The sequence below is a fragment of the Schistocerca cancellata genome, chromosome 6 (assembly GCF_023864275.1).
Source record: "Schistocerca cancellata isolate TAMUIC-IGC-003103 chromosome 6, iqSchCanc2.1, whole genome shotgun sequence".
NCBI lineage: Eukaryota > Metazoa > Arthropoda > Insecta > Orthoptera > Acrididae > Schistocerca > Schistocerca cancellata.
This window is the reverse complement of record NC_064631.1, coordinates 521,933,304-521,946,064: the sequence shown is the minus strand read 5'-3', so window position 1 is coordinate 521,946,064 and position 12,761 is coordinate 521,933,304. Positions and strand designations below refer to the sequence as shown.

Below are 12,761 nucleotides of genomic sequence, written 5' to 3'. Positions count from 1 at the left end.
CCCGCTGTGAGTACTGTAGGTTTTCTACTGAAGAGTAACTTATGAGCAGGAAAGGTAGACAACTCTTCTTTCACTTGGATTTCCTGAATTATTTGATCATTTTTAAAAATAAGGCAACCTGTAGAGGAAACAGCATGGTCGCTCATACAGTTGATGCAACAAGGGGGCAGGGAGTGGACAATCACCATCATGGGCATCCGTGAAACAGGTAACGGATTGCCAGGGTACTGAGAACCGATGGCTCAGTTAATAAGTCAGGTATGTCAAGATCCCGTTCAGTCCAAGCATTCTGATGAACTGACCAGCTTGCATGTGTTTCACTTCCTTGGTGGTAAACACTGATCTTCCAGAACTTTGTGACCACCGACTTACTATCTAAGCAAGCCCATACAGGCGACAGAAGTGTTACCTGGCGAGAAATGACTGCTACTCAGACACACGCACGGTGCATAAAATATCAGTGAGCATTCTGTCACTGTGTAGAATGGGGCAGTCATACGATCTATATGAGTCTGACTAAGGGCAGATTGTGATGGACCGGAGGTTCAGCACGAGCAGTTTGGAAGTTGCATGACTAGGCGTGTGCTCAAGGAGTGCTGTTGAAAGTCTTCAACACGCGTCGAAACCAAGATGAAACCATGTACAGACGCCATGGCGTTTGGTGGTCACCACTCTATTTTTCTCACGTTCTAGGGTAGGCACAGTAGTGAAACAGGACACGTAGCGACTTGTGGCTGAACTAACATCTGACTGACGCTGGATGGAGTACAAGTGTGTCTGAACACAAAGTGCACCAATACTCCAAACAAGGGGATTCCACAACCGACAACCATGTATAGGCCAATGGGGTCGACAGAAGCGTCCGATCCCACGCGTCGGCATTGACCCTTGACGTAAGGGTGTTGTGTGTGACGTCATGACGGCGCGGAGTATGGTTTGAGTGTGGCTGTCTCCAGTTCTGTTTTATCTTATTTTATTTACTTTTCTGATCTGTTCGCTCTATCTCGTGAGATTTTTTTTTTAATTTAAAAACACTTATTACTTATTTTAATTGTCTGTTTCCTCCAATTTTTGTTTTAGTTTATTATATTTATCTTTCTGATCTGTTCGTTCTATCCCGTGAGATTTTTTTTTAAAGACAAAAAACACTAATCGGCTACTGAAGCATCTTTATCTTCTATGGGTTGCAGGGGTTACGATCCCTGGGGGAGGTGGGTGGGTATTCATGCATGGCTGTCTTCACTTACACGTTGTAGCTACGCAAGGCGTCTAAATTTATTTATATTTAGTTTTCCCCCCACCCAAAACACCCCATTTCCCGCGCTTGTCCCGTTAGTGTCATTAGGCTTCTTGTGGAAAGTGTGTGTTTTTGTTTTTGTTTCCGCCATATTTGTGATGTCATGGGTCAAAGCAGACGGGCGGGATCGGACGCTTCCGTATTTCCGGCCAATGTTGTCAACATGACATCGGCAACTATGAATAAAATGGGCATGTGACTATAGGCAATGGACGTTGACGCAATGCATGGTGCAATGAATCCCCATAAATCATTCCTCGTGCCGAAGGGAGTGTGTGTGTGTGTGTGTGTGTGTGTGTGTGTGTGTGTGTGTCGCGCGCGCGCGCGCGCGCGCGCGCGCGCGAATCTGTCGTCTTCCAAGACAACAACTCCTTGGCACCTGCACTGTGGGCAGACAAGCTGGTGGCGACTGCATTATGTTCTGGAGAACATTCACATCTGTGTGCATGGGTCGAGTTCAGCTCGTGCAAGGCATCATGATGGCCAAGGAGTATCGTACATTATTTGCTGACCATATACACCACTTCATGACTAATATGTTTCCCAACGGCAGTGACGTTTCCTAGAAGATACCGCACCATGTCAGTTTCAAGTTCCAATTGATGTGGTTGCCGCCCCCTCCCGCCCCCCCCCCCTCCTCGACACGCCTGGTCTGAACCAAATGGAACACATCTTGCATGTTATTGAACGTGGCGTCAGAGCTCATTGTCATCGTCCCCGGAATTTGGGGGATTTAGGTGACTAGTATGTGCAAATATGCCACTCCAACTACCTACAAAGGCCTAATTGCTTCCATTGCTTCCGTACCACGACGCGTTGCCGCTGTTATCTATGCCGAACGTGACATAACGGCTATTACGTGATGTTCTGGTTGATCACTGTATATGACAATAGCGAGCTACCTCTTCCATATACTTGTCTGCGGCTCACCCTCGTCAATCCATCCTCCTGAACATCTTTTCGTCCCCCTTATCTACAGAATTCTCAACTTCCACTTCTTACAATACCGAACAAGGCTTCAACTACGCTCAACTAATCAATGATCTTAATGCCTCCATTGTTTTGTTATAACTTATATTATAGCTGATATTAATAATATTAACAATAATAATAATAATAATAATAATGCAAATTATTATTATTGTGATTTTTGTAATATTTTTTGCGGTATGTTGCTCCCAGTCAGATGGAAGAGATGTAACCCGAACGTGGTCAGGCTAAAGAAGATATAAATGAAACATAAATGAAATAAGTTCATGCAGACAAGAGCTTCTTTCACGTACCAGTCACAGATTATTCTAAAAATGGTATATTAACTGTAACAGTTAAGTATAAATAGCAAATGAGTATGCTTACCTTCCGGCCAGGATGTTCTGCAGGCGTAATTCCCCATCCAAGCTGAACTTTGTCGTTGGAGTCAGAACTGAATATTCCTTTGAGAGACCAGCAAAATTTTCCTTCTGGTAATTCATTTTGTGTCAAGTAATCCTGCCACGATAAATAAACGCGGCAATTCATATCCACGAATTTCCACGTGGTTTCTGTGAGCAGTATTCTAAATACAGGGAACTGCAGCACCTGCTCCTCGTGTTCCACGAAGACAAATATAATGGCCATATGAAGCTCATCTTTCTCTTTCGTCTTCTTGTTTACATAGCTGATGAAGTCGACGACAGCTTTCACGGTTTTGTACTTGCTCTCACTATAACCCGTGTGGGCGTAATCACACTTTGGTTCTTCGTCTGGTATGCCATATATGGCGTAACCCACTTTTCTGCGCAGTATCAACAGTCCTCTGCTGCTGTTTTGTTCGTACACATAGACATCCCCCAACAGTTCGTAATATCGCTGCTGATCTTCAGATGGATCTCTGCTCCACCCAGACGCCGTTTTAGGCAACACTTCCTTCGGCAAACGTGAAAAAACACGACCTGCAAGTAGGGGACCACCAACCAGTTAGTACATTCGTAGTTATTTCGATCAGTATTGCAGTAAGTGCACAGACTGCATTAAAATGATTCGACACAGTATTTTCTTGTTACTATAATTGCAAATAAATTTCCTTGATGCCAAAGCAAGAAGAAGGGTATCATACCACACTACTTTGGCAGAAAAAAGAGCTTTCTACGTCAGTACGCGTGCAACAAGTATTTCTTACCGGTTTGTAGGCTGTTTAGGCAGATTGCCTTGCTCGCTGCTTTCAACTGTCTCCAAAGAAGGTCTGCGCTCTCAGACCCCAGGCTCAGTGGTCTGTTAGCAATTACCACACAATGTTAATTACGCACACGTTAAGGTGCTACAGGAATATTGGTGGCCACTGCAGGTAACTTACAAAACAGAGTAATACTTAGCCTTCACTGTGGGAACTGTGCAAAAGAGGATGGCACTTGGCAGCACAATATATGAAGTGCATATGACAACAGTGGTATGGTGTCTGAAAGATTGGGAGAGGCAAACGAACACGGGAGAGGCAAACGAACATGGGAGAGGCAAACGAACACGGGAGAGGCAAACGAACATGGGAGAGGCAAATGAACACGGGAGAGGCAAACGAACACGGGAGAGGCAAACGAACACGGGAGAGGCAAACGAACATGGGAGAGGCAAACGAACACGGGAGAGGCAAACGAACACGGGAGAGGCAAACGAACACGGGAGAGGCAAACGAACACGGGAGAGGCAAACGAACACGGGAGAGGCAAACGAACACGGGAGAGGCAAACGAACACGGGAGAGGCAAACGAACATGGGAGAGGCAAACGAGCAAGGGAGAGGCAAACGAGCAAGGGAGAGGCAAATGAGCAAGGGAGAGGCAAACGAGCAAGGGAGAGGCAAACGAGCAAGGGAGAGGCAAACGAGCAAGGGAGAGGCAAACGATCAAGGGAGAGGCAAACGAGCAAGGGAGAGGCAAACGAGCAAGGGAGAGGCAAACGAGCAAGGGAGAGGCAAATGAGCAAGGGAGAGGCAAACGAGCAAGGGAGAGGCAAACGAGCAAGGGAGAGGCAAACGAGCAAGGGAGTGGCAAACGAGCAAGGGAGAGGCAAACGAGCAAGGGAGAGGCAAACGAGCAAGGGAGAGGCAAACGAGCAAGGGAGAGGCAAACGAGCAAGGGAGAGGCAAACGAGCAAGGGAGAGGCAAACGAGCAAGGGAGAGGCAAACGATCAAGGGAGAGGCAAACGAGCAAGGGAGAGGCAAACGAGCAAGGGAGAGGCAAACGAGCAAGGGAGAGGCAAATGAGCAAGGGAGAGGCAAACGAGCAAGGGAGAGGCAAACGAGCAAGGGAGAGGCAAACGAGCAAGGGAGTGGCAAACGAGCAAGGGAGAGGCAAACGAGCAAGGGAGAGGCAAACGAGCAAGGGAGAGGCAAACGAGCAAGGGAGAGGCAAACGAGCAAGGGAGAGGCAAACGAGCAAGGCAGAGGCAAACGTGCAAGGGAGAGGCAAACGAGCAAGGGAGAGGCAAACGAGCAAGGGAGAGGCAAACGAGCAAGGGAGAGGCAAACGAGCAAGGGAGAGGCAAACGCGCAAGGGAGAGGCAAACGAGCAAGGGGGAGGCAAACGAGCAAGGGAGAGGCAAACGAACAAGGGAGAGGCAAACGAACAAGGGAGAGGCAAACGAGCAAGGGAGAGGCAAACGAACAAGGGAGAGGCAAACGAACAAGGGAGAGGCATACGAACAAGGGAGAGGCAAACGAACAAGGGAGAGGCAAACGAACACGGGAGAGGCAAACGAACAAGGGAGAGGCAAACGAACAAGGGAGAGGCAAACGAACAAGGGAGAGGCAAACGAACAAGGGAGAGGCAAACGAACAAGGGAACAAGGAAAGGAAAAACGGAAGGATAGTCACAAGGAGAGAACCACTACTGGCTGTCGAATTAATCGCCGTTAGCTACAACATGTATAGGGAATCAGTTGTGAAGTTGTTGGAAGCTGTCAAGCGCTTATCGTGCAAAAGCTCGAAGCACCTTAGTCAGGCACTGTTGGGTATCGTCAACATCTGCAAGGTTCTTTAACAATTGTGCTTAGTCTGTCTGTTTATCCTCAGCTCTTCTGCTGTCAGTTTGAAAGACAGTCGCCCATCATCCATGAGCATCGATGGCCCTCATTCGACGTTGCACTGACCTGAACTCAACTCTTCTTCAGCACCGTCCTTTCGGTCTCTAATGCATTTAAACCACAGAAGCACATACTTTTTACTGACAGTTTCAACATTGTCCTCTTGCAGGACCATTCTTTGGTCTCCGTCACCGTTTTTCGGAATTTCAAGCACAACTTCACATTGAAGTGTCACACCCTTTGGCGCTCCATTTTGCAATGGCACAGTTGCGACGAATGCCTCCAGATGACCGGCGGCTTTCGTTGACGATGAGAGCAGATGAGCTGAAGAAAAGCTATCTTGGTGTAAGCACTATTGTTAACGAACCTTTGTCGACTTTTGGGTAAAAACGACACTTGACCACGTCATTTGGAGCAGTTCTACAATAAGCGTTTGCTGGCAGTTCCCAGCAGCTTTAAAAGCCATGCTGGATGTGCTCTGTAGCTAATGGTGATGAAATTACAATGAAATGAATACCCTTAGCTGCATACATGCGTTGATATAAGTCAATGGGGACAGTTTAAAATGTGTGCCCCATCCGGGACTCGAGCCCGGGATCTCCTGCTTACATGGCAGACGCTCTATCCATATGATCCACCGGGGAAACAGTGTATAGTGTGACTGCTGGGATTTATCTCTAGCACGCCTCCTGTGAGACCGCCATTCGCAACTTCTTGTCTCTCACTATATTCAGAGTGCCCCTGCCCATCATACTCATTACTCGCGACTTTACCGCCGATTCCCGTAAGACTTCGGGCACTGTTTGTGCATCCGCACAGAAGGTGGTCAAACTTCTTATAAACACTACGGGATGAACATTTTTCTTGTCTGGGTTGTAGATCTGGAATTGGCGTTGTTTCAGCATTTTCTCCTCAGTATTGCTTTTACAATTACAGTCATTATGACTACCCTCAGTGTTGAGATTGATGTTGATTGCAAAAACGAACGTGTGCATTAATGTCCCTGTCTGTTGTGATTGATGTTGATTGCAAAAACGAGCGTGTGCATTAATGTCCCTGTCTGTACTTGATCATGTCGCTTCATTGATAGATCTTGTTATGGATTCATTTCCTTGCGTGGAACGCAAATCATCTCGAGATGGATTTAAAGATCTCTCAATGTTTTCTTTCCATTGTTTAATTTCTTCGCCTAGTTGTTCAACCTTGATTAAATAAATTTTCTTCAACGCTCACGGTCATAGATTGTATAGCTGCTCTGACCGTATGTTCAATATTGTCTGAGGAAATGCTTTGCCTTTCCAAACTTAACTGCGAGAAATTTCCCGCAAGAATGTTTACCTTATGATCAACCTCGTCTTGTCTCTCCTTTATGTTATTTATGGATTTATCCAAATTTTGGATGTCCTTCGGGATCTTGTCTTGTGATTGTCTCAAATCCTGCATATCTGCTGACATCTCATTTACCTGTTGCTTTAATTCATCTTGAACTTCAACTAATACTGGAATTACCGCCATAGAACATTGCATCTGTTCTTGTGCTTGAACTATCTGTGGGATTGACTCGACCTGCTCCTTAATAGTATCAAGCTTAGTAGCAACATACTCAGCTCTAGGCATAACTTCTTAGCATTTTCATTACACTGCTGAGTGACTTGCTCAATTTGAGCAGCTAATTTTAATTGTCTTTTCATTCTGAATTTTCAATTCTTCCGCAGTTTTATTTAATTTATCATCAAGTTTCTGAAAACTATACTAATTTATTATTTAATTCCGCTTGATTAGCTTCTAATTGCTCCTGGACTTTCACTTGATTGGCTGCTAATTGTTCATTTCCCTTGCTTTAGTTAAGCCTGTTACATTTTTGGCTAACAGTTTTAACTGCTGCATGATTACAGTCAATGGGTTTATTTCGTCCTGCTCAGATGACGTCGAAACACTTAAGCTTTGTTGTGGGGCCTGACTAATGCTTCCGCTAGGCACTACTTCAGTTAAGCTAGCGTCTAATTGTTTCACTAACCTCAGAAACAGCTGAGGGCTGCTGTGATTCGCTCTGCTGTTGCATTGCCATTTTATAAGCCGCCCTAGTAAGAACCATTAATACACAGAACAACAAATATATAAAGTCACTCGCATCTGAGTTAATAATGTCACTGACCTAAACTTTGCATAATACTCACTTATAATAAACACTTCCCATCTAAAGTTTAACCCAACAGTCACCCAATCAATCTGATTCAGACCGATAGACATTTAAATAGTTATTCTAAATTTCTATCTACAAAAATTTAATTGTATATTGTCTGGCCTGAACGACCTTCTCTTAGATTGTGGCGAAATTGTGACTTCTGGAACAGGCCTCGTCTTCTTTTCTCTCGTGCACATGCAACATAAAATTCACACAATGTTTAAGTAATGCTCAAAAATGTGTCCTGTCACAGTGAAGCCAAATTTAATATTTTTTGTGGAATCTAAAATTTAAAAACCTCTCTCACACTGGCCTGATTTAGCTTCACTGATCAGGATGTTAAAAAAATGCGTATGTTAAGGGAATTTTCATTCACAAAGCAGACTTATCACATTCACACAGTTCAGTACTGTTCTATCCTGATTAAATTGAGCTTAACTTAAATTCCATAAGGCAGTGAAGCAATTTCGAAGTCTCGGTGCGACGAAAATTGTCAGTCGATCTCCGGGAAACATTTGTAATAATTATCTACTTTCGGTGATCACTTGGGGCAGACCGGAGATCTGTTGGTAAGACCGTGTTAGCCTATTTATTTGAAGTAACTGGATATCTTGAGCTTACAAAACGGCAGGTTCGTCCAGTGTAAATCAGACGTTCCCCGCTGATCCCGTGCAACACAGCGTAGTAAGCAGACACTGTCAATAATAATCAGTTAAATAATACGCGAACACACTTTAGTTTAGTTCATGTATTAAATTCCTTCTCATACAGAATCTCATCAAGCTGGCGACTAGCTCAACAATATATACATATACATCCTCCTCCTTTCAGGACTAATCCGCAAGAATTCCTTCGTCCTTTTCATAAGAGAAAACATAGATAGCAGAGAGGCTTTTCCATGGAGTAAATGGACGCTCCAAGGAATAATTTGGCTTGAAATTACTTTGCATTGATGATCGGTAAGATAAGAAGAGATATTTCGAGATATGTACTGAGTTATATAATTTATAAAATTTCTGAAAATATCGCGGAGAGACCGCTGCAAGAGACATTACAGCTGGTGAGCCTTAACTATATGTATATGAAGATGGTATCTGTTCTTTCGGACGTGGCACCTTGGAGCCGGCGCTCAGCAGATGCTACTGAGCGGGGGCTTCACCAGGTGCAAAAATCTGTCGTCGGACAACGCCGAGATAACCACGGGCCAACGGAGTTTACAAGTCCAATGATGGCTTTGAGGAAGACAGTGACACTTAGCACAGAATCCTGTGGGATATTTTCCTCTGAATCCGAGGGGAGCTGAGTGAAGTGCAAACTCGAACCTGGAAGAGCCGGTGAGACACCAACTCTTAGATAAAAATCAGAAGAGGAGCTAGGATGCTCCAGTTACGAACGTTAATTAAAATATGATGGCGCCAAGTAGATTCATATGTCTTCTGTAGGCCAAAGAAGACTGCGATAAGGTACCACCAGCAGGTAGTAAAAGCCTGTCGGATGACTGACTGGTTGGTTGGTTTAAAAGAGGGAAGGGACCAAACGTAAAGGTCATCGGTCCCTTGTTCCTAAGGAAACAATGCGACAAGGGTGAGAATAGGACAACGAGACAACACAAAACAGAATGAAGGGAAAAACCACAACAATGACTGAAGGGCAACAAATACTTGAATCGACAAAACGGGACAAGAAAACCACAAAGACGTAAGACACAGGTATAAGAGGTTGAAACAGGAAATCATATCACTATGGCTGGTTAACCATGAGGATAAAAAGGAAATGCCAGCCACTCTGCAACACATTAAAATCCCCACCCTGAAAGCACTAAGGTGGAGGACACACAGGGTCAAAGGAAGCATGCTATACCTTAGAGCAAATGATAAAACTCACCTTCACGAATGAAGCATAAAACTGAAGCTTCTGTTGAGGAAGTGTCGTCCAAAACCTGATGTAGGGTGCTGGGAAAGTTAAAAGTTCGCCGCAGAGCGGCTAAAAGTGGGCAGTCCATCAAGAGATGGCACGTGGTGGACGACCGTCAGTGAGCCAGAGGGGCACCGAGGTGGGCCCTCGTGACGGAGAAGGTAACCCATTCAGGCTCATATGCGGTTCGTCTTCGTCGAAAAGTCTTGGCTAAAACTCGTCTAGGGATTGATAGGCACAGGTCGCATTACACGTCCTAAGAGACTTTGGTTAAATTGTCTGGCTGATGGCAAGTTTGAGAAATACAAAATTAAAATGACATACTATGTATAATAACAGTAATAATAATAATATCTGGAACTAAATTAACGACCCATAAATGATGTAGGCCACACAGCTGCCATTTGGTTAGAATGATGTATATTCAGAAAGCAAACTAATAGCGAAAGTGGTCTTATTTCGACTAACTGTTACACTCTAACACAAATCCATTTGACAGTTCGATCACTCACAATCTCTTCGCGAATTACAAGTTCGATACTCCACCTTGTTAATAATGCGGAAACTTAATAGTTCACTCCAGGAGCTCAGACTACGACCCGCGATACCACACAAAGCGAATATTTACAAGTCGTTTCACTTCCTAACTGCCTGAAGACCAACTGTCCACTCTCTCGTCTCAATCCGAACTGTACTCTTTGACGTCTCCAGCCGAACTCTGCGCTTTCACGTCTGCACCAGCACTCCCTCTGCCCGTCCTCGGCCGCGTTTCCCGAGCGCCGAATATCCTCGCTCAACTGATTATGGCAGTTCTCTTCCCTGAAGACGTCCATCTGGTTGGCAAGAACTTATTCTACATTATTTTACATTTTTAACATACTTAAATAATCAAAGCTTGACCACTTTCACGTTCTAAATAAAGTAACAATAATATCCATTACATAACACACATTAAATTCTTTTACATAAAACCAATACAATTTCCATCTTAGCTTTGAACGCCACGGCCTGTAGCATTGCACCAATGTGATTTTTGGTAAATATATAATAAACGTATTATGCATTAACCTTTACAACAAATATTCTATTACCTAATCATTCAAGAAGATGACGTGCTGCCATCGTTCAATGTGTTTTGTGTGGAGGAAGTGATTTATGCTTAACTGAAAATACTGAAAACTTAAATTTGCTGTATCTTTCAGACAAAAAGTTACAGGGTTGATATTTACAGCGTTTGTCATTTTAATGATGCGCTTCTATATGAAATGTCGATCGTTAAGGTCAACCAAAGCATTCGGATTTTAGCATTCAGGTCTGTCACAAAACTTGTTAAATTCACTTTAACAGTAAATCAAACTATTATAGATATGACCAGTAGTCAAGTTTTGTTGGTATCACATCATGAAATTTTATGGAGGATGGCAGATTAAAATTACTATGGCTTGATTCCCTACATTACTACTGAATTAAATACACTCCTGGAAATTGAAATAAGAACACCGTGAATTCATTGTCCCAGGAAGGGGAAACTTTATTGACACATTCCTGGGGTCAGATACATCACATGATCACACTGACAGAACCACAGGCACATAGACACAGGCAACAGAGCATGCACAATGTCGGCACTAGTACAGTGTATATCCACCTTTCGCAGCAATGTAGGCTGCTATTCTCCCATGGAGACGATCGTAGAGATGCTGGATGTAGTCCTGTGGAACGGCTTGCCATGCCATTTCCACCTGGTGCCTCAGTTGGACCAGCGTTCGTGCTGGACGTGCAGACCGCGTGAGACGACGCTTCATCCAGTCCCAAACATGCTCAATGGGGGACAGATCCGGAGATCTTGCTGGCCAGGGTAGTTGACTTACACCTTCTAGAGCACGTTGGATGGCACGGGATACATGTGGACGTGCATTGTCCTGTTGGAACAGCAAGTTCCCTTGCCGGTCTAGGAATGGTAGAACGATGGGTTCGATGACGGTTTGGATGTACCGTGCACTATTCAGTGTCCCCTCGACGATCACCAGTGGTGTACGGCCAGTGTAGGAGATCGCTCCCCACACCATGATGCCGGGTGTTGGCCCTGTGTGCCTCGGTCGTATGCAGTCCTGATTGTGGCGCTCACCTGCACAGCGCCAAACACGCATACGACCTTCATTGGCACCAAGGCAGAAGCGACTCTCATCGCTGAAGACGACACGTCTCCATTCGTCCCTCCATTCACGCCTGTCGCGACACCACTGGAGGCGGGCTGCACGATGTTGGGGCGTGAGCGGAAGACGGCCTAACGGTGTGCGGGACCGTAGCCCAGCTTCATGGAGACGCTTGCGAATGGTCCTCGCCGATACCCCAGGAGCAACAGCGTCCCTAATTTGCTGGGAAGTGGCGGTGCGGTCCCCTACGGCACTGCGTAGGATCCTACGATCTTGGCGTGCATCCGTGCGTCGCTGCGGTCCGGTCCCAGGTTGACGGGCACATGCACCTTCCGCCGACCACTGGCGACAACATCGATGTACTGTGGAGACCTCACGCCCCACGTGTTGAGCAATTCGGCGGTACGTCCACCCGGCCTCCCGCATGCCCACTATACAAATTCCGTCAACTGCACATACGGTTTCTCGTCCACGATGTCGCGGCATGCTACCAGTGTTAAAGACTGCGATGGAGCTCCGTATGCCACGGCAAACTGGCTGACACTGACGGCGGCGGTGCACAAATGCTGCGCAGCTAGCGCCATTCGACGGCCAACACCGCGGTTCCTGGTGTGTCCGCTGTGCCGTGCGTGTGATCATTGCTTGTACAGCCCTCTCGCAGTGTCCGGAGCAAGTATGGTGGGTCTGACACACCGGTGTCAATGTGTTCTTTTTTCCATTTCCAGGAGTGTAGTTATCATAATAGTGTCCCTTCATGGCAGATCTTAGGTCCGCCATATTTAACACTGCTACGTCTATTCGGCCTCAAACTAATTCTACTGGGTTTCCCTACCACGTAGGTTCTCGTCTGTCTCACTCGCACGCTACAGCTCTTAGGCCTCAATAGACAAATGTGAATATCCCGATCTCATGGTAAATGTCCACCCTTTGTGGCACACGGTCCTCGACGACAATTCCTGTAGGTTTACTATTTCAGCCGTATATTTAAATGAGAGCGCAATTCTTGTTAACTCACACCATGGTTTATCCATATACGTCCAACACAGGGCCGGCAGAGGACAACTGATTTAATGTGAAAGGATTGACCTTAATGATATGTAGTTTTTTGTGCGTACTGTTTCATCATTCCAATGCCGAAAACCTCTGGAGTAAG

At 45.4% G+C, this 12,761-nt stretch overlaps 1 protein-coding gene across 1 annotated transcript in view; it reads right to left on the bottom strand.

The window, feature by feature from the left end:
* The window catches only part of LOC126088410 (uncharacterized), a 198,409-nt gene extending 186,217 nt beyond the window's left edge, over positions 1–12,192 (bottom strand). Inside the window, exons 1-3 of the mRNA XM_049906549.1 lie at positions 12,068–12,192; positions 2,876–3,071; positions 2,654–2,785 (exon numbers count right to left, since the gene is read on the bottom strand). Coding sequence (XP_049762506.1) covers positions 2,654–2,785; positions 2,876–3,071; positions 12,068–12,192 — 453 coding nt within the window. The remainder of the gene's footprint in view (positions 1–2,653; positions 2,786–2,875; positions 3,072–12,067) is intronic.
* Positions 12,193–12,761: the final 569 nt, after the last annotated feature.